This window comes from Peromyscus leucopus, chromosome 3, assembly GCF_004664715.2.
Source record: "Peromyscus leucopus breed LL Stock chromosome 3, UCI_PerLeu_2.1, whole genome shotgun sequence".
NCBI classification, from domain to species: Eukaryota; Metazoa; Chordata; class Mammalia; order Rodentia; family Cricetidae; genus Peromyscus; species Peromyscus leucopus.
The window spans coordinates 89,690,881-89,710,656 of NC_051065.1; the positions used below are offsets into that span (position 1 = coordinate 89,690,881).

Below are 19,776 nucleotides of genomic sequence, written 5' to 3' on the forward strand. Positions count from 1 at the left end.
CCAAATCCATTGCCTCTCACATTTGATGAATCGGTATAATCAAATGTATTTGTCATAGTTTGCAAAAATAGTTCACACCATGGGTTTTCAATGCTCTCCCAGCTTCTAACAGAGAGCCTTTGGTAACAGTAGGTATTGGAAAGTTGGAAAGCCTATTCCCGATACTTAAAAAATTCATCCTTATACTTCTATTGCTCTAGGACCACTTCTCTATTAGTCAGGGCACTCTAGAGCAGTGGTTCTCAACCTGTGGGTTGTGACCTCTTTGGGGGGAGTCTAATGATCCTTTCACAGGGGTCACCTAAGACCATTGGAAATATCACATTTTTACATTATGATTCATAACAGTAGCAAAATTACAATTATGAAATATTAAGAAAAATAATTTTATGGTTAGGGATCACCACAGCATGAAGAACTGTACTAAAGGATCACAGCATTAGGAAGGTTGAGAACCACTGCTCTAGAGGAACAGAACTGATAGAACTGATACACACACACACACACACAACACACACACACACACACACACACACATTTATTAACAGAAGGTCCAAGAATCCAGTAGTTATTCAGCCTATGAGGCTGGATGTCTCAGCTGGTCTTCAGTGTATGCCAGAATCCTGAAGAAGTAGGTTCTAATGCCAGTGAAGGAATGGACTTGCCAGCAAGAGCAGGACCAAGTAGGCAAAGAGAACAAACTTCCTTCTTCTATACACTTTATAGAGCCTACCATGCTAAATGGACTCAGTAGGTCCACGTACATACATACACATACATATGTATGTAGCAATAATGATTGAGGTATGAGGTCATGAAATTGGGAGGGGTGATACTGGAGGAATTACAGGGTGGTGGTAGTGGTGGGAGAACCAGAGTGATGTAGATGCAGTGCACATGTATAATAATCTCAAAAGATAAAAATCAGTGATTTTTATATAATTTATATATCTACATATCTACAAAAATGTATCTTTAAAAATATACATTGTTAACTAAAGGAAACAACATTTTAAATGATTAAGTAAAGGCTCAGTGAAAAGTTTGCTCTTTAAAACTAGTCTTCATACTGGACTTATTTGGAAAGCACTGATAATATTTAACTTTACCACAAGACAAGATAGGATCTACAAGACAAGGAAGGAGCTTGTAGACATGTCCAGCCAGAGACTGGTGCACATTCCAACGACGTCATTAGTCAACTAGAATAACTTTATTGATGATAAGAAATCTGAGGAACATGGTTTTAGACAAGGAACCAGGCTAATCCTTGTGCTTTGGCTCCAGGATTCATCGAGGTTTTTCGAAAGTGAATAGTTTTTCCCAATGGGGCAAAAATCGTATTTGCTTTTAAATTGTAGTCCTTAGGATTCTAGAAAGAGGCATCCATACATTTAACACTAGTGGAAGGCAGTGAGTCAGTTTGTTGAATGAAGAGATTCCTGCTTCAGGAAACTGTCAGCCAAGGAGCTTTAAGTCTTTCGCGAATTGGGCCCCGATTTCCAGGGGGTAATTTTCGGATCCTTACAAGAAAGGCACGGGAGGTAGTATCTTCTCTGTAACAGCCGAGGAAAACCGAGGTGTGGGACCACGGTCTGGGACTAGGCATTACGTCTGGCTCCTCCCCTCACTGTTTTGTTACCGTTTTCGCCCTGTGCGCACGCCAGAGTTCAAGCCGCATCCTACCAGTTCCCTTTCCGCATGCCGCCTACTGGAAAAATACATTTCCCACAATACCACGCGCCGACCGGGCCTCGCATGGGACGTCCTCAACATTGCCGTTATGCTTATGGTTACCCGAATGCACATTTCGAGAAGAACTGAGTTACGATCTGCTTTTCAAAACGCATTCGTCCTTTTCTTTCCCTCCCGTGACTATCACCGTCCCAGAAGAGGCTTTGAGGAGAGCAATTCATTCAGGCTCCTATTCTAGACACCTTTCTCCGCGAGCAAAGCTCCGTGCTAGGTCCCGGGGGCCTGGGAGTGTCATTGGGGGAATGACCGCAGCACTAGGTGCTGCAGTTGCCACTGCCACCATGGTCTCCGGCAGCAACGGCCTCGCCGCCGCCCGCCTGCTGTCGCGTACCTTCCTCCGTGAGTCGTGCCCGGGCTCTCTCCTCCAGGCTTCTGCAGGTCTCCGGCTCCACGTCCTGGCTCAGGCCGCGGCCGAGCTCTTCCAGGCGGGCCCTCGGGAGGGAGCCACCGGGCCAGACCCCAGTGGCAGCTCCTTGCGGGTGGAGGGGACTTTGTCCGATGGGGCGGTGGATCGGTCGAGGCCGGATTCGGGGCAGGGCATCCTGCAGATCCGGGAACGTATTCCAGCTCCTACCGTGACAAGTGGCGGGGTGGAGGTGGCGTCTAGGTTGGCCCTTACTTAGAGCCAAGGGTGAAGAGGTCCGGGATCAACCCTGCTGGGACAGTGAGCCAGGGTTGAAGAGGCTATAACCCTGTACCAAAGGGTCCTGCACTTGGAGTTAACAGTTACGTGGTGCGGTAGGGCCGACGGAAAGGCGGTTTCAGCAACCAGAGCCAGCATGACCCTGTGGGCGCGTAGAAGCTGGTTTGGCAGGCACTTTGATCACTAATGTGTTTTTCACTAGGCTCTGTGAACACCTCGGTTTCTGAGAACTAATCTCCCGGGGTTGCTACTCTTTCAGTAATGCTGACTCTTGAAAATTATTGCTGCGTCCAAAGTCTCTGTGTTAGGTATGTTAGGGCACAACCTTGGAATCGTTCACGGCGTGTTTGTAGTCTCTCTAATCCATTCATACTTGTATAATAGTCCTTTAAAAAAATAATTTCTCACCGGAGGTGGTGGTCCATGCTTGTAATCCCACTCGGGAGGCAGAGGCAGGTGGATCTTTGTGAGTTTGAGGCCAGCCAGGTCTACAGAGTGAAGTTCCAAGACAGCCAGAGCTGTGAACATAGAGAAACCATGTCTAGAAAACAAAACAAAACAAACAAAAACCAATCAACCAAATTAAAAAAAAAAAAAAGATTTCTCAAGTCATGTTTCCAGTCACATGAAAATAGAACCATATTGCAATGAGCCTGAGAGAGCGTGGTTTGTGAAGTGCAGCATTGTCCTGCCTGTTACTAACAGGAGAAATGATTGCCAATTAAAATTGTGATGAGCAATTGGCTATCAGACACATCCAAATTTAAGAGATGTTAAAAAGTGATGAGTGATTTGGTTTCATTGTGCAGAATAAGTGAGTCAGTTTACAACCTGTGAATAGATGCTCAAGTAACAGTCTATTCATTGTTAACATATTTTGTTTCTGCTTCTTCTTGCATCAAATAGTGAGTGAGACTTAGTTCTTTTGAGTATCCTAAAAGTGTTCAAGGATAAGTGTGCCCCTAGTAGCTATACGTCATTGCCAAATCGTTTGAGGACAAAGGCTTTGCCAAATGGAAAAGAGTTGAGTTTATTTGGGGAAAGTTTTCTGGAGCTCTTTCTTGAATGGTGAAAGGATGCTTGAATGTGTTCTAGTTAGAAGGGAAGAAAGGGATTAGTTGTCCTAGTAATCACTGTGGTCAGTAGAGTTTGAACACAAGTGTGTTGGGTATGGGCCTAATCCAGCTTAATTGGAATTGTTTGTGGGTTAAGATGTGGAAGACCAGACTTGAGCCAGTTTGATGGGAACACCCAGCAAAGAGTGGCTCACCACACACCACACTGGTGTCTTTCTCTGCTCAGGTCTTGCTGGTCCAAGCCTCTAAAAGAGACTGGCCTCTTTTAGAGCAGACAGAAGGTCTGTTTCTTAATAGAAGTGTCTCCAGAAGAAGCATGTCCAGATGATCTGGTTTTTTAAGTTCATTTTTTAGCAAAACTTGGCAGTCCTCACCCCAGAGAAGTAAAGGACTTTCTTTCTTCCTAGATTCCCAACACTGAAAGCCTAAAATCTACTTACTTAGCTTTGTGTTGCTAGAGTCATCTTGGAGCTGAGTTATATTATTAAAGCTTTGAGGGGTCTGAGATCTAAACTAGGGTGTTTTTGTATTAGTACTAAGGTTACAAAGGACTGTGTTTAATGGTTAAAAACCTCTAAGTTGGCAGACCTCAGAATCCTCTCACACCAGCCATATTTCCAAGCCACTGAAGTGGCCACATTGTCTTGCAAGCTGCTGCTACTGCTTCTTCCTCCTCCTCCCCCTCCTCCTTTCCTCCTTCTAGAAAGTCACAAATTACTTATGCTCTTAGGTTAAAATAACTAGAAATGATAAAGAATCCCACCCACCCCTCCCTTAAATTTTAGCTGTTGGCACATGATGTGTTGAGGTCCCAAGTTTTGTAATGTTGATTTAAGTTAAAAAAGACAAACAGCCCTAGGTGCTACAGGGCCCCGTTGGAGGACAATTCAGAAATTGCTCAGCTGCCCACCCTCCCACACTTTTTTGACTTATGAAAGAAGGGGAAGAATCCTGTTGATGTAGGGAGGATTAGATAAATGGAAAATGAGAATAATTTCTGATGAGAATGTGTAAGAGTTTTATACGCACCATTGAGGTTGAAATGAAGTTTTAAAAGAAACTTGAAGTGTGGTAGGGTCTTTTGAAATATCAATCAGGAGTTTCTGTAAATCACATTTTTCCAGAATAGTTAATAAGAGCAGGTATTATTTTGATCCTTAGAATTACGGTATTTTGATGTCAGGAAGTAGATCTTACAATCCAGTTAGTTCTACCGTTTTTGTTTGGCAAATGAGGAAACAAACCCAGAGAATTTCCCAGATGGTGTTCAAGGAACCCCGGAATCCATGTCTGCTGGCACACTGTAGTGTCTTCTCACTAAGGTGTGCCTTGGGAAGCTTGAACTCCCTTGTTAGAAGCAGGAGTTTTGGCACTCTCCAGGATCTATCTGCTCACAGGTGCTATTTGCCCTTCTCATGTCTTTGCCAAGTTACACAGGCTTGTGTGTAGACTCAGAGAAGCATTTGGAAAGAGACGCTCAACAGTGATCTCTCCATTTCTAGTCTCTGTTGCCCATTTGTATCCAAGAACTAAACCTTTATTTCAGAAATAGAAGTCTGTATCCAAATGCCTTGATGTAGCCCTGAGAAAAGTAACTTGATTTTCTGGCCTCAAAGTTGCTTCATGATAACTCTGAAGTTTAAAAGGATTTCTCCTAGGTATAGGAGAATAATTTGAGCTTGCCACAGGGTAGATACCCAGTTATTGTGTTAAACCCATTTATTGATTTTTACTTTATAGTATTTTTAAAACTGGAATGTCTTCTCATTGTTGATACATTATAAAACATTGAACACATTATTTCCTTCCTATTTTTACTTAGTACTTAAAAATGAGAGTGCTTATTTTATGAAACATGGTACTTATGATCAACTAAGCCAATAGTATTGAATGTATCATCAATGTAAGTGAATATACAGTTTTGTATTTGGGGTTTGGGGCAAGCAGCTGCTAAGGTACTCCCATATATTGTAGGTCTGTTGTGTAACAGTTTCCTCTGCCATTAAAACACCATCCTGCAGGAAAGCTCCTTAAGCAGGAAGGTAAAGAACACAAAATAGCTTCAGGAAGTCCCTAAAGCTGACCAGATTCACTAGGCCCCTCCCTGTCAGAGTAAGCAATAAAAGCTGAGCCTCCCACTCAGTCAGAAGGAAGCTAAGCTACAAAGAGGACTGTCAGACAAGCAAAGCAGCAAAGTCTCTCAGACCAGACCACCAGAAAGCAGCCAGGCTGCTTGGAAGAGGTTTAGACGGGCTGAGGCACTGGGAAAGGAGACTCCTCCCTGTGGAGTGTTCCCTGCTGGCAGGCTGTGCAGAGCACTCCAGGTCCCCAGCTTTGGGAGCTGTCACCCATGCTGGGTGGGCTTTGGTGGTGCAGCTGTCTTTGAGACATTTCTGCTCCTGTCAGTAGCCCCTCACCCACACCCCTGTGAGTAACCGCAGTAAAACTTACTGGTCCACCAAGTTGCATTTTGTTGGTATCTGTACTTTAGTCTGTCCTGGGCTCCCTGTCTGGGGTAAGTAGACATGTGAGTTGCGTCTCCCCAGGAAGTTTTGTCACACAACACAGTTTCCTCATGTGGGGACCACTATACTTGTATTTTGCAAATATAATTCATGATTGGGGCAGGTTTGAGGGTCCCCCAAGAGTTGACATGCCAGGAATCTCCAGTGTGGTAAAGTGAGTATGGAAGGTGGTTCGGTCACTGAGATCATCGTGCCTAGAAGAGGTGTCTGTTAGTCTGTCTGAGTTGCTCCTGAGAGCGAGTTGCCAAGCCTGGCTGTCCCATGTGCTTGGCCAGCACCTTGGGGTCCTGCTCTCCCCTTGCTGTTCTGCCGTGTCCCGTACAGGCAAAGGAAAGGAGACCTTACCAGAGGCAAACAGACAAGGCTGCCCCCAAATAGTGGTCCTCAGCTCCTCACCATAAAGTTATTTCCCTTGTGACTTCATCACTGTAATTTTGCTACGGTTATGACTTGTAATGTAAATATTTGACATGTAGGATAGCTGATATGTGACCCCTATTAAAGGGTGGTTTGACCCCCAAAGGGGTTGCGATCAGAACCACTGCTTAAGTGTGAGCTGCACAAACTGCTTTTCTTTGTAATTCGTTACTTTGTTAAAAGTCAGTTACTTTGTTAAATCCGGGGCAGGTGGGCCAGTACAGTTAAAGTTTACGTTTGTTGAATTTGTGAGTACAGACACATCAGTGAAGGAGGAACAGGGACAGTGTCCAGGGTTGAGCTGAGTCTTTTCATAAACAGAGTCGGGTTACTGGATGGGGGTGTACTCGTCATAAGAGGCATGGTTTGTTCCACTTGGCAGGTGCTCTTTGCTTATATATTGCAGCATTAATAGCACCGGCCATCTTATAATACAGTTGCTACCTCTCTATAGCAGCTAGGACTGACTGACTCTGGACTGACTGACAAACCCATCTGCACTGTGGAAAGCATCTTTCTCAGCACGCAGTCCCTTTCCTTTAGTTAGCATCTTCTTTCAGTTTGTCCTTTGATAGTTCTGTGCTTCTTCGCCTAGCATTTGGTTCTACTACAGACCGCGGAGGCCTCTGGGTAGGACTGAGTCTTAAGCACTCAAGAGCTTCAGCCCCTGGTGGAAGCTGCCACACTGATTTCTTCCAGTGGTTTGCTCTGCTCACTCCGCAGCAGTGATGTGATGATAGTGAGGAGGTAATGGTTAGTGATGCTCCACATGCTGTACCCTAGCCAGTGTTCCACATGCTGTGAGTAAACTTCTTAATCTCACACCGTCCCCGTACAGATGCTCCTCTGTGAAGAGAGACGCAGTTTGTCTGTGAATGCTCACAGCGAGTCTACACAGAGGTTTATTTGTGTGTAGAACGTGCATGAGGGCGGACTGCTGAGATGGCTCTGGGAAAAGCACTTTCCACACAAGTCTGACGACCTCAGCTCCGTCTCTGGAACCTGCAAATGGTGGAAGGCGAGAACTGACTTTACAGAGCTCCTCTCCGACCTCCCACGCAGATGATAATCTCTTTCTTTCTTTCTTTCTTTCTTTCTTTCTTTCTTTCTTTCTTTCTTTCTTTCTTTCTTTCTTTCTTTCTTTCTTTCTTTCTGTCTCTCTCTCTCTCTCCCCTCCTCCTCCCTCCCCCTCCCTCCTCCCTCCCCCCCTCCCCCTCCCTCCCTCCCTCCCTCCCTCCCTTTTTTTCTTTTTTTTGGTTTTTCAAGACAGAGTTTCTCAGTGTAGCTTTGGAGCCTTTCCTGGAACTCACTCTGTAGCCCAGGCAGGCCTCGAACTCACAGAGATCCGTCTGCCTCTGCCTCCTGAGTGCTGAGATTAAAGGTGTGCACCACCACAGCCCGGCTCTTTCTTTCTTATGTACATAGAAAGTATATATGGCTGGACTTACTTGATTTTAAAGTGTGAACCTTATATTTTCTCGTTAGGGCAGTGGTTCTCAACCTTCCTAATGCTGTGACCCTTTAATACAGCTCCTCATGTTTTGGTGACCTTCATTCAACCTTAAAATTATTTTTGTTGCGACTTCATAACTGTAATTTTGCTACTGTTATGAATCGTGATGCAAATGTCTATGCTTTCCAGTGGTCTTAGGCAACCCCTGTGAAAGGGTCGTTTGACTCACCCAAAAGGGTCTCGACCCACAGGATGAGAACCACTGTTTTAGGGGAAGATTTACCTTTGTGCCCATGTAGGGTTCAGGAATGTACCAGGCACTCTGCTGCCTTGTCTACAGGTATCATTTCATGGTAACACCACACCCTTCCTGCACGAAGCTGTTAGCCCATTTACAGATGGGAACACTAAGGCTAAGGAGATCCAAAGCAATGCCCTAGTTTGCACTGCTGGAAACCAGCGGAGCATGAGCACTAGCCCAGGCCTGTCTGGCTCCTGAGAGTGATTTCAGCTGCTTCTGGGAACAGTACCAAGGCTCCCCTGGCCAGTGTTGGAGCCTCTGGAGATGGCCCAGGTTGTGGCCTTCATAGCTCTCACCATCAGCGTAATCATGGCCAACCTCAGGCCTCCCTGCAGGCCTGCTGGTTGATCTAGGGTGTTCGTTTTCTCTGTCAGTGAAGGTCGGTATCTCATTGGGAGTTGCTCTGCCTCTGTCATCAGTTGTGTTTCTTGTTTGTGATCTTTATTAGTAAATCTGGAACTAAGGGCAAAAATGATCTGAGTAACATCCCCGGCTCTGCTGCACAGTGCAGTGGGGTCAGCCTTGCAGGCCCTGAGTCCCTGTCATGCGATCTCTTGGCTCAGGTCAGGTGCTTGGCTGTTCCTGAGCCAGGACGTGGCTGCAGCGCGCCCTCACAGCCCGTTGTTCAGCATAGTCTGGTCCAGGGGTGCAGCTGTCTGTACATGCAGTGCAACTGTCTTTGTACATACAACTGTGTGTGTATGTGCAGTGCAGCTGTGTGTGTACACGTGGTGCAGCTGTCTGTGTGCATGGGATGCAGCTGTGTGTGTACATGCGGTGCAGCTGTGTGTGTACATGCGGTACAGCTGTCTGTGTGCATGCGGTGCTGCTGTGTGTGTGCATGTGGTACAGCTGTCTGTGTGCATGTGGTGCAGCTGTGTGTGTGCATGGGATGCAGCTGTGTGTGTGCATGTGGTGCAGCTGTGTGTATGTGCAGTGCAGCTGTGTGTGTACACGTGGTACAGCTGTCTGTGTGCATGGGATGCAGCTGTGTGTGTACATGCGGTGCAGCTGTGTGTGTACATGCGGTACAGCTGTGTGTGTGCATGTGGTACAGCTGTGTGTGTGCATGTGGTGCAGCTGTGTGTGTGCATGGGATGCAGCTGTGTGTTGCATGGTGCGCTGTGTTACAGTGTGTGCACTGTCTGTGTGCATGGGATGCAGCTGTGTGTGTGCATGTGGTGCAGCTGTGTGTATGTGCAGTGCAGCTGTGTGTGCATGTGGTACAGCTGTGTGTGTGCATGTGGTGCAGCTGTGTGTGTGCATGGGATGCAGCTGTGTGTGCATGTGGTGCAGCTGTGTGTGTACATGCGGTGCGGCTGTGTGTGCATTCGGTGCAGCTGTGTGTGTGCATGCAGAGCACTTCTTCCGCAGAGGGTTTCTTCCCTAGAGGACTGGGTCTCCAGACACCTCTTCTAGTGGGTGCCTCTCCAGTTGTGCACCTGAGGTCTGAAGACTAGGAAGTAGGAAATTGTGGGCTAGGCTCTGAGAAATGCCTGAGGAGACAGGTCTGTTCTGGAGCTAGCTTTCACACGCTCCTCTGAGTTGGGAGAAGGCCCGGCTGCTTTGAAGAGGTAGATAGAGATGGGCCATAGAGAAGACAGGCTAAGAGGCTCTGTGAAGGTTTAGAGGGCAACTCATAATTGTGAGTCACGTGCTCTTCTTTGCACTGAGTTCTGAATTAGGGGTGGGTTATAGTAACTACTAGACTTCCTCAGTCTCCCTTGAGGTGGGTTGCCAATCATAGCCTAGGAATGTGGCTTTTTGTTGGTTTGTTTTCATATTTCTCTTCTCATCTACTTTGGAACTCATTTTATTTTCTCTGTTTAATATGTATGCTTTGGGATCCTACATCAGAAGGGAACAAGCCAAGTGATCTTGGGTTGTATTTTAGGCAGATTTATCCTACGACTTAGCATTTCCTGCATTGCTCTTGCCGAGGAATTCGGTAGCTCTTACATTCCTAAAGTGTGCCTCCTAGGTCTCCGGTGTTCACAGGTGCTGTGACCCATGCCGGAGTGGGGTGCTGCATGTAGTGAGCATGAGTAGGAGTGATTGCAGGGTTTAATTGAGACCCTTAAATTTGAATCTCAGGTTCCCTTGGGAATGAAAATTACAAATTTCAGCTTTTCTTTCTCGGTTCAGAAAGTACTAGAAGATTGTGCTTCTTGGTCACAAGGAACAGGCTCCTGTGTTTGTTTTTCTATTTTGTGTCTGGGGTGCACCTGTCTCAATTAAGAAGTGGTCACAGCATTGCTCTTGTGTTAGAAGATTTCTCCTTTTAAAAATTTGGGTTATTAAATTTAACTCATGGTTCAAAAGTGTGGGATAATTATAATGTGCCATATTTTCTTTTCTTCTCAGTGCAGCAGAATGGGATACGGCATGGGTCTTATACAGCTTCCCGGAAACACATCTATATCGATAAAAATACGAAGGTTATTTGCCAGGGATTCACTGGCAAGCAGGTATGTGCATCTACATTTTTATTTGAAGTGCAGACTAAAGATGTAAAAAATTATTTTCTACTTTTAATAGCATAAAAATAGTTGTATATGATTGGCACAGAACTACACCACTCAAAAGGGGCTGTGTGTTAGGAGGAAGGCAGGTGGTGTCGCAAGCCTGTAGGATGGTGACTGCGTTTAAAATCAGCTCAGGCATGCAGAGGAATGGCAGTGTCGTGTCGGGGACTCCCTGTCTTTTAGCAAGTACCCCTGGTTTTCCTCCAGTGCTGTGGGAGGTCACTGTTCCTGTGAGTACCAGGTAATAGGAAAGGAAAACTCGTGTTAACCATGGAATTCGCACCTCAGTGTGGAGAAACACACAAACCCAGACAGGCTCCTGGCAAGTGTGGGCAGATGACCCAGCAGGTGACTTTCCCCTGGGGCTCTCTCTCTGGGGCAAGTGGTCTTTGAAGAAGCCAGTGGGCAAACTTGCTCTTAAGTATTGGTTTTCATTCTTTTCTGTTCACATAGTCCTCCCTCTACCTGTGACAGAATTTGCGTCAGTTGAAATGCACCTATGATTTGATTCTGCAATTGAACCATCACAAGAGTCTCCTTTCCCTCTTTCCATCCGTTCTGCTCCCCAGGAATCCTCTGTTCAGTTGGCATGTGTCCTTCCAGATGACAAATACAGGTCCCCCAGTTTTCTGTCTGAGGAAGGAGATGGTAAACTTGGGTATTTCTTTCTCGCTTTAGAAAAAGCTGTGTAGGTGTTGTCAGTGAAGAGGTATCCTGGAAAGGGCAGGGTTGTGTTTGCTGTTCTGACTTATTTCTGTGGTCTGTGTGTCTCATTTTAAAAACACATGTACAAGTATTTTGTATGTATATAGTACATGTTTTACAGCATTTTTACTGTAGAATTGTTCTAAACAATGTAATTTACAAAAGTAGATGTGGGCACAATCTCACAGACCAGATTGCCAAGCCTTAATCTGGACGGTGGAAGGCCAGCCAGGAGTTACAAATATCATGTCCACATACAGACATCCTCAAAAGTAAGATAGACACATCCCGAGGGAAGGAGGCGTGACTCTCCACCTTCCTTCCAAGTGTAGTCTAATTCTGGGTATGTTATATAGCATATAATCAAATTCTTGAGGGGGTTCATTATGCTTGTTTGTTTTTTCTTGAACTTTATATGCTATTCTTGTGACACTTGAACCTCTGATACCTTTGTAAGAGCTGTGTTCCATATGTAAGCACTATTTGGAACTGACCCTGCTTCCTAAATTAGGTAATGATTTGTGTAAGTCTTTGAATGCTGGGTTGGCCGGCATTCCTTCCTTCCTTCCTTCCTTCCTTCCTTCCTTCCTTCCTTCCTTCCTTCCTTCCTTCCTTCCTTCCTTCCTTCCTTCCTTCCTTCCTTCCTTCCTTCCTTTTTTTGAGACAGAGCCTCACTTTGAAGCCCTGGCTGGCCTGGAACTCGATGTGTCCATCAGCTGGCTTTGAACTCATGGAGATCTGACTACCTCTGCCTTCTAAGTGTTGGTTTTGGGGTCTTTTCACTTCCCCTGTGTTTGCAGTTTTAGTAATTGTGACTCTTAATGGTCTCAGTTATTTTGGTTGTTTTTTGTTTTGACTGACTGTTGAACTAAGTGCCACAGAAGCTTGTAGTTTATCGCGGTAGTTTTTTTTTCTCAGTGCACACCTTGTTTATGTAAACGAGGAATGTCTGTATGTTAGAGTGGATTCTAGCTATGCACACTCCCAGTGAGTGCTGTAGGATTCTTTACTGGCTCTTATGAGCTGCAGAAATGTTCCTGTTCTACACTGGGACTGGCTGGTGTTAGCATGAAAACTGTATGGAAAAAGCTTATTTTGCTTGGGAGCACTGATTTTATTTCCTAGCACAGTGGGACTAAAAATATGACCGGCAGTGTAGTGGAGGCCATTGCTTCTCAGAGTCAGCATTAAAGGATCTGTTAGGGTGTTGGTTTTGACCTTCTGATCTAAAGTGAATCAATACTTTGGTGAAACATAGTAAACGTCACAATAGTGTCACACTGTCATGCTTGCAAACATTTTTTTTAAATTAGACTTTTGTCATCCTTTCTGTTCCGGGGTCTTTTTCTTTTCCTTCTGTCTTGCTCATTTTTCACTCTTGATCAGTTGGTCTGTAGACCACACAGGGAATAGCACTGTTTAGGAAGAGAGTGCAGAGCACTGACCTGTGGCTCTTTCTAAAACTCCATCACTGGCTTCAGACTAGCTGTTCCATTTGCTTAGGCTGAGTTCGCGAGTGTAAAGAGAAGTTTAATTGAAAAGCTTCTAAAGTTCGTAAAGTCACAATTTTTATTCCGAACTTAAGTAGTTGACTCAGCACTCTTAGGTCCCTGTCACATAGACCTGTCACTGTTGACTGGTCGTTGTTGAGTGTCTGCTGTACGTAATGTGTTGAATTAGGTGCCATATTAGAATAAGCACAGTAGACAGCAGTCACTGTCTTCATGGAGTGTACCTCTCAGCTGGGAGGAGGAAATACATCAACAAAATCCATGACTGAATTATGTGGTGCACTAGAAAGTATAATCACTGTGGAGGAACAGGCCAGGGAAAGGAGAAAGAGTGTCTGTTATGTGTGTGGCGTCAGGTGGCTGGTGTCGGGGAGAAGATGATTTGTGGTCAGGGAAGGTTTGCAGACAGGTCCAGGATCCAGAGGAGATATGTGAACGAATCACGGAGATGCCATACGAATCAGGGAGGGGGAGGCTTTATGCAGGGTACACAGCAAGTCCTTCAGGCAGGCTCACGCCTGCCATGTGGATGCTGCAGTCAGATCTTCACGGCAGACAGTAAATGAGGACTGACAGGTATGGGCTCTGCTGTGAGGACACACGGTGTGTTGACTTTCATAGTTAGTGAGCTAGAAAGAGATGGGATGATTTTTCTTAGGTTTTATAGGATAACTCTTGGTGCCATGGGGAACAGATTCAAAGGGAGCAAGGAAAATAAGCTTCTGGGAGTTGAGGTGATGTCAGCCATCACACTTCTCAGCAAAAGGTAGGAGAGAGACTGGCTGTTTTCAGGATACAGTGGTGAGATTTACTAATGGCTCTAAATTCGGGGTTTAAGAGGGAGAAGGATTTGTGTGATGTCATACTTTTAGTCTGAATGTCTGTGGGAGTGGAGTCATCCACAGATGGAGCAGATCGAGAAGAGGGTAATCAGGAACTCAGTTGGAGGTATGTTCAGTCAGAGATACCTACCAGCTCTGTAGGTAGAGACGTTACGTAGGCAGATGAGTGTGTGACTACAGGCAGAGGTCTTGGCGAGTTGTGTGAGGAGTGTGAATGGCAAGGGTCACCATGTAGATTCTACTGCTGCCTTGGGAAGGGTGGCTTCACAAAAGTCATGAGCTGAGATGGAAAAGAGAAAGAGAGAAGGGAACAGGATACAACAGAGGCCTGGATGTTAGTGGGAAAGATTCTTCCAATCTCTGGAGCCATTGTGCTTGTTACAACTTGGTGGATTTTGGTGTGTATGTGTGGTATGGCATGTTGTGGGAAGAGTCTGGGAATACTGTTAAATACCCTGCAGGATGGTGTCCCCAAACCCAGGAAGGCTGTCACAGAAAGTGAGTTACTGGGAATGCAGGAAGTGGCAGGGAAGTCTGAAAGACTCCCCGTGGGTTGACTGATCCTTAATTAAAGTAAGACCAGTTAGCACAGCCTTGGGTTTTCTCTAGTTACTATTTAGGTGCGTGTGTGTGTGTGTGTGTGTGTGTGTGTGTGTGTGTGTGTGTGTGAGAGAGAGAGAGAGAGAGAGAGAGAGAGAGAGAGAGAGGGAGGGAAAGAGAGAGAGAGAGATGGTGGGTAGTGGTGAATTAGATTAAACCAAGTTGTGCTTTTGCTATATATGTAATTTAAGGGAGGCAGAGCCAGGCGGATCTCTGAGTTCGAGGCCATACTGAGCTACTAAGTGACTCCCAGGAAAGGTGCAAAGCTACACAGAGAAACCCTGTCTCGAACCTCCCCCCCCCCAAAAAAAAAAAAAAAGTGAAAAGGCCATGGTTGGACAAATGCAATGATCCATCATGGGTTTGCAGTTGGTAAAGTGGGCCGCAAAGAGACGAGGGTGGGGAAATGGAATGACCTTCTAAGCAAGCAACAGGGTGTCTCAGATCAGCAGCCAGTTCCAGCAGGGAATAGGAAGGGCTCTCCGCGGCTCTTCTGGCTTTGAGAAGCCAGTTTACTGCAGTGCTGACAGCAGAGCTCACTAAGTGGGCGAGAGTGCTGGACTGGGCTGTTGCCTGGGAACACTTAGTGTTTGGGTTTCTTTCCCAAGTTGCTGAGATCGCCTTTGCTTCTCAGCTGTCTTCTGCCTTATTCATGGGTCTTGTGCTTTTCCTCACAGGGTACCTTTCACAGCCAGCAGGCTTTGGATTACGGCACCAAAATCGTGGGAGGAACCACGCCAGGGAAGGGCGGCAAGACACACCTGGGCTTGCCCGTCTTTAATACTGTGAAGGAAGTAAGTAATGGCTTCTGGGTTTGTGGAGAAAAAACAGCAGGGAAAGACCGGCATTCTGTGGGCAGAGGTCTTAACTGTGCCTTTTGGGAGAGTTACTTGGTGTCTGTCCGGTAACCTAGAGAAAGTGCAATGCCGGTACGATCCAGTACATGAGTTTTGCTAAAGCTGTGGTGTGCCCCATTTGGTTATTCTTGTGCCCTATTCTTCATTCTTACTGGACCAGCCCTTCCTCCCAAGGAATCTCTTTCCTCCCTTGCGTCTTCGTGTGTGCGGCCTGCTGAGTTCATTGGAGAAGCTTGCCTGAGCCTGGACTGGAGGCTGCCTACTGGAGCAAGGGTACCTTATCAGTGGCTACGGCATTGAAGAGAACGACTCCCCTTCCTGCTGTTAGCTTTCAGGGAGAGGTGAGGCCTTCTGGGCCCCTCCCCCGGGCTTCAGCATCTTCATCTGTAGACTGGGATACTCTGGGTCAGGAGTACCCTGAAAGCTTACGGATTCCTGTGCAGAGCCTTCACAGGACTGCTGTGGAACAGCCACTGCTCTTGCGTTCATAGCTCTGTAGCCTCTGTGGCTACAAGACTTCCAGTAGACAAGGAGGCCTGGCCACACAGAAAGGTGGATGGAGAGTTGGGCTCACGCACGCCTTTAATCCCAGCAGAGACAGGTGGAGCTCTGTGAGTTGAAGCCAGACTGGTCTATATAGTGAGTTCCAGGACAGCCAGTGCTGCTTAGAGAGACCCTGTCTCAGAAAAAACGAAAACAAAATAAAATGATGAGTAGAAGAATGCATATGTACAGAGGTCATATATGGATCAGGTCATGACCATAGAACAGTGGTCAGATTGACACCCTGTAAACTTAATGCTTATTTTACCTACATTCTTACTGTGTGGCCATATATGTATCTGCACTTGGTTTGATTTGTTGATTTCTAGTAAGAATGCTTTAAGTAAAATGTCAGGTAAGAACACTTAGGCACTGGAGCAGTGGCTCAGGGTGAGATTGAGAGCACTTGCTGCTCTTCTAGAAGACCTAAGTTTGGTTACTTCCCAGCACCCACCTGGACTCCTGACAACTGCCTATAACTCAAGCTCCAGGGGATCCAACATCCTCTTCTGACCTCTGAGGGCACCTGAGGGCATGCACGCATACACACACACACACACACACACACACACACACACACACACACACACTTGTATGCACACAGGCACACTAAATCTGTATAAAAAGGAACAGTCTACTTTTACTGTTTGTCAGTAATATTTACCATAGATTTAAAATACATGCTTGAAAGCCAAGTTCTGAGCACTTGGGTTCCCTGGCTCTTCTAGGGAGGTGCAGAGTTTGAAGCTGGGTAGGCGGCACCGGCTCTTGTTAGCGAGTCTGGGGAGGAACAGTGAGGCTCTGCGTGGCCTCAGGGAGAAGAGGACACAGGTGGACATCAGCCAGTGCTCTCAGGGTTACTGTCCTTTGTGGGCTGAGATGTGTAGAACCTTTTCATTCACAGTGACATTCAAAGGGGACAGAAGGAGTCTGACCATGTCCTGGCATGCAGAATGGGGGATGAGGGGAGCCTGCCCGTGACCCTTTCCTAGACCTTCATCAGATCAGGCTGTTGAGTGTAGTTTATGACTCAACCGATTGTGATTATCGTTCCAGGCCAAAGAGAAAACAGGAGCGACAGCTTCTGTCATTTATGTGCCGTCTGCTTTTGCCGCTGCTGCCATCGATGAAGCCATTGACGCCGAAGTTCCCTTGGTTGTGTGCATTACTGAAGGTATCCCACAGCAGGACATGGTGCGGGTCAGACACAAGCTGACGCGGCAGGGGAAGACCAGGCTGATTGGGCCCAACTGCCCTGGAATCATCAATGTGAGTGCCAGATAGGAAGGAGGGAAGCCCATGGTTAGCCTTTTGTGAGTCAGTTCAAGCGTGTGTGTGTGTGTGTGTGTGTGTGTGTGTGTGTGTGTGTGTGTGTGACAGACAGACAGACAGACTTTGGAGTTAGAATTTTCTTTGAAACTTTCCTGAAAACTGCAATTTACTTTCCTCTAGCCCGGAGAATGCAAAATTGGCATCATGCCTGGCCATATTCACAAGAAAGGAAGAATAGGTGAGTAAAATTTGTGACTTTCTGATGGATTAAAAAATAAAAATTTCATCATCCAAACTCAAAACTCACAGGGAATTTGTGACTAAATAAATGTGTGACTGTAATAGATCAAATTCATTCTTACAGTGAGTCAGTCATGGATCCTAAATATAATGGGTCTGTTTGAGAATTAGTTGTAATTCTGTAGAACCAATCATGATCTGGGGGAGGAGAGCCGTGACTCCTCTTCTCTTCAGTCTGAGTTCTTCTGTGTTGTCTGTGTCCATGGTGAATAGCAGCTTCTTGCTCAGTAGCTGTCTGCTTTATGCGGTGTGACCACTGTTAATCCACTGTCTCAGTGGTCATTTGGGCTGTTTGCAGGGTTGAGCAGTAGGAGCTAGGCCTTGCTGTGGATACACTTTCATTTCTGTTAGACAAAATTGGCAAGAACATAAGTATGTTAGACTTTTAGAGAAGTTTCCAGATAGTTCTAGGAGATGACTGTGACATTTTGAATTCTCGTCAATGGAGAGTCCCAGTTGCCCCTCATCTTCCAGTGTTCTTGTCTTCAGTGAACCTGTTCTTTTGGGGATAAAATGGTGTCACATTGGGTTTTATTTTATGTCCCTGATGACTGATGTTGAAGAGTGCCTTCTCAGGTCTTTACTGTTGATCAAGAGTGTGCACTTGGAAAGCAGACCCATAGAGACAGGACATGCATTTGGCTTTTAGTCTAACTCAGGTGGTGACTGTCCTTTCCTTCCTGGTTGGGGTCCCACCTCACAGTCTTAGTTGGCTAGTCTGAAAAGAGTTGGCACACAGGAATTGAAGGAGGAAGGAAAGGGGAGGGTCACCGCTCCAGAGAAGAAAGTCATCAGATTCTGATGGTCTCCAGGCCATCAGAGTCCTGGAATAGAGCTATGGGCCTGAAAACAAAGGTATTTCTGGGTGGGGAGGACTAAAACATTCACATAAAAGTTTTTCAAGGTGGGAGAGATAAAAGAATTCCTTGCCCTTAACACACTTTTCAGGATTTGATAGAAAAGACTCATATTTGGCATTTCTTATGAATCCCTCTTTTTTCTTTAAACACTCTTTTCTTCAAATTCTTTAAGATGTCAACTAAGAAACTAATCCTGCGGTGGGCTTTTGTTAGCATTATTTAGGGTGAGCCTGCTTTCCTAGGGGTGGTTCATTGGCCTGGAGATTTACCTGGCCCCACTGGAATGTTGGGTCTGTCTCCAGGCCCCATTGGAATGTTGGGTCTGTCTCTTGACTGGAAGTGGTTTTCTCTTAGCGCCTTCATTGCAGCTTTAACAATTCCCACCTCCCTAAAGAGGTAATCCTAAGGATCATCCAGGAACCAGATCAGAAATCAGAGCTCCCCCAAAACTTCTGGCATCTTTGGCCCCTGGCAGGAATGAAGCTACCAAATGTCCCAAAGTCCATGAGAATCTCTTGTTGGGCTCACAAGATCCTCCATCTATTGGACTCCTGTTTTCCTTTGCTTCTAAGGTTAGTCTTCAGAACGATGACCTTGCAGTCGGCTTTGCATGCTCTTTGATAGCTGTTGCATCAGCTAAAGGTCAGCATGATACCTGTCCTATGTGGTGTCACATGAGCTGTAACTGTGGACACCCACCGTTGTCATCTGGGTGTGATTTAGCCTCTCCTCCGCCCACAGGCACAAGTTGTTGCTTGGCCTCCTTTTGTCCCACTTGAATATTACGTGGGCTGAGATCAGAAGATCTGTGACTTCCTGTGTTGGCAGGAATTTAAGACCTTTGGAAACCAACTTGTTAAAGTAGCTAATCCTAATTTAAAACACTAGTAGCCTGTGACACGTCTACCTAACTAGAAAAGTAGTTGCTGGACAGCATCTTCTAAGGCAATCAGATTTAACCATCTCACAAGACTGTCTGTCTGTCTTCATTCCTTCTACTAGACCTGACTGAAGGGTTCCCAGGTTCTCTGAGGGAACTGAAAATAACCTAGGTTATTCTCCCATCCTGGATTATCTTGCGCTCAACCCTTTTATGGAGGTTTCTTGCAATGAGTTTCATGTCAAAGGCAAGTCTGAACTTCTAGGATACCCTGACCACTGAAGGACCACTTTGCTGTCTCCATAGCATTTCTTACTTTTGGCCTGTGCACAGAGTGGTCCTGGTCCCTTGGGAATTTCCTTGGACTCTCCTATATTATCCAGAGACTTCCAAATCTGGATTCTTTTGCTGACTTGGAGAATGCCAGAGGCCTAGCCCCCAAGAGCCACCAAAAAGGATCTGGTAGGATGTGTTTCTCCTAGGAGGGGGTCTGAGGCACTCCTTTGGTGAGGTAGGTTCATGAACTGAGCCCCCAAATTATTAGAAACAGCAACAGCTATCAAAGAGCATGCAAAGCAGACTGCAAGTTCATCATTCTGGAGACCAACCTTAGAAGCAAGGGAAAAAGAGACCATTGTTCCAAGTGAAGGCAAACTTTACTCCTGGCCAAGAGGTGCACTTGGGAAGAGCGAGCTTTCCATTACTGTTTCT

The 19,776-nt window shown here is 45.9% G+C and overlaps 1 protein-coding gene across 2 annotated transcripts in view; it reads left to right on the forward strand.

Annotated features, from left to right (window-relative positions):
• Positions 1-1,852: 1,852 nt before the first annotated feature.
• The window catches only part of Suclg1 (succinate-CoA ligase GDP/ADP-forming subunit alpha), a 32,088-nt gene continuing 14,164 nt past the window's right edge, over positions 1,853-19,776 (forward strand). The window contains exons 1-5 of one of the 2 annotated variants that reach the window (XM_028855168.1): positions 1,853-2,094; positions 10,535-10,638; positions 15,031-15,147; positions 16,810-17,022; positions 17,206-17,263. In XM_028855168.1, the coding sequence (XP_028711001.1) occupies positions 1,998-2,094; positions 10,535-10,638; positions 15,031-15,147; positions 16,810-17,022; positions 17,206-17,263 (589 nt within the window). In that variant the 5' untranslated portion in view covers positions 1,853-1,997. Of the gene's footprint in view, positions 2,134-10,534; positions 10,639-15,030; positions 15,148-16,809; positions 17,023-17,205; positions 17,264-19,776 lie in introns of both variants that reach the window. The other variant, XM_028855167.2, reaches the window with a different exon arrangement.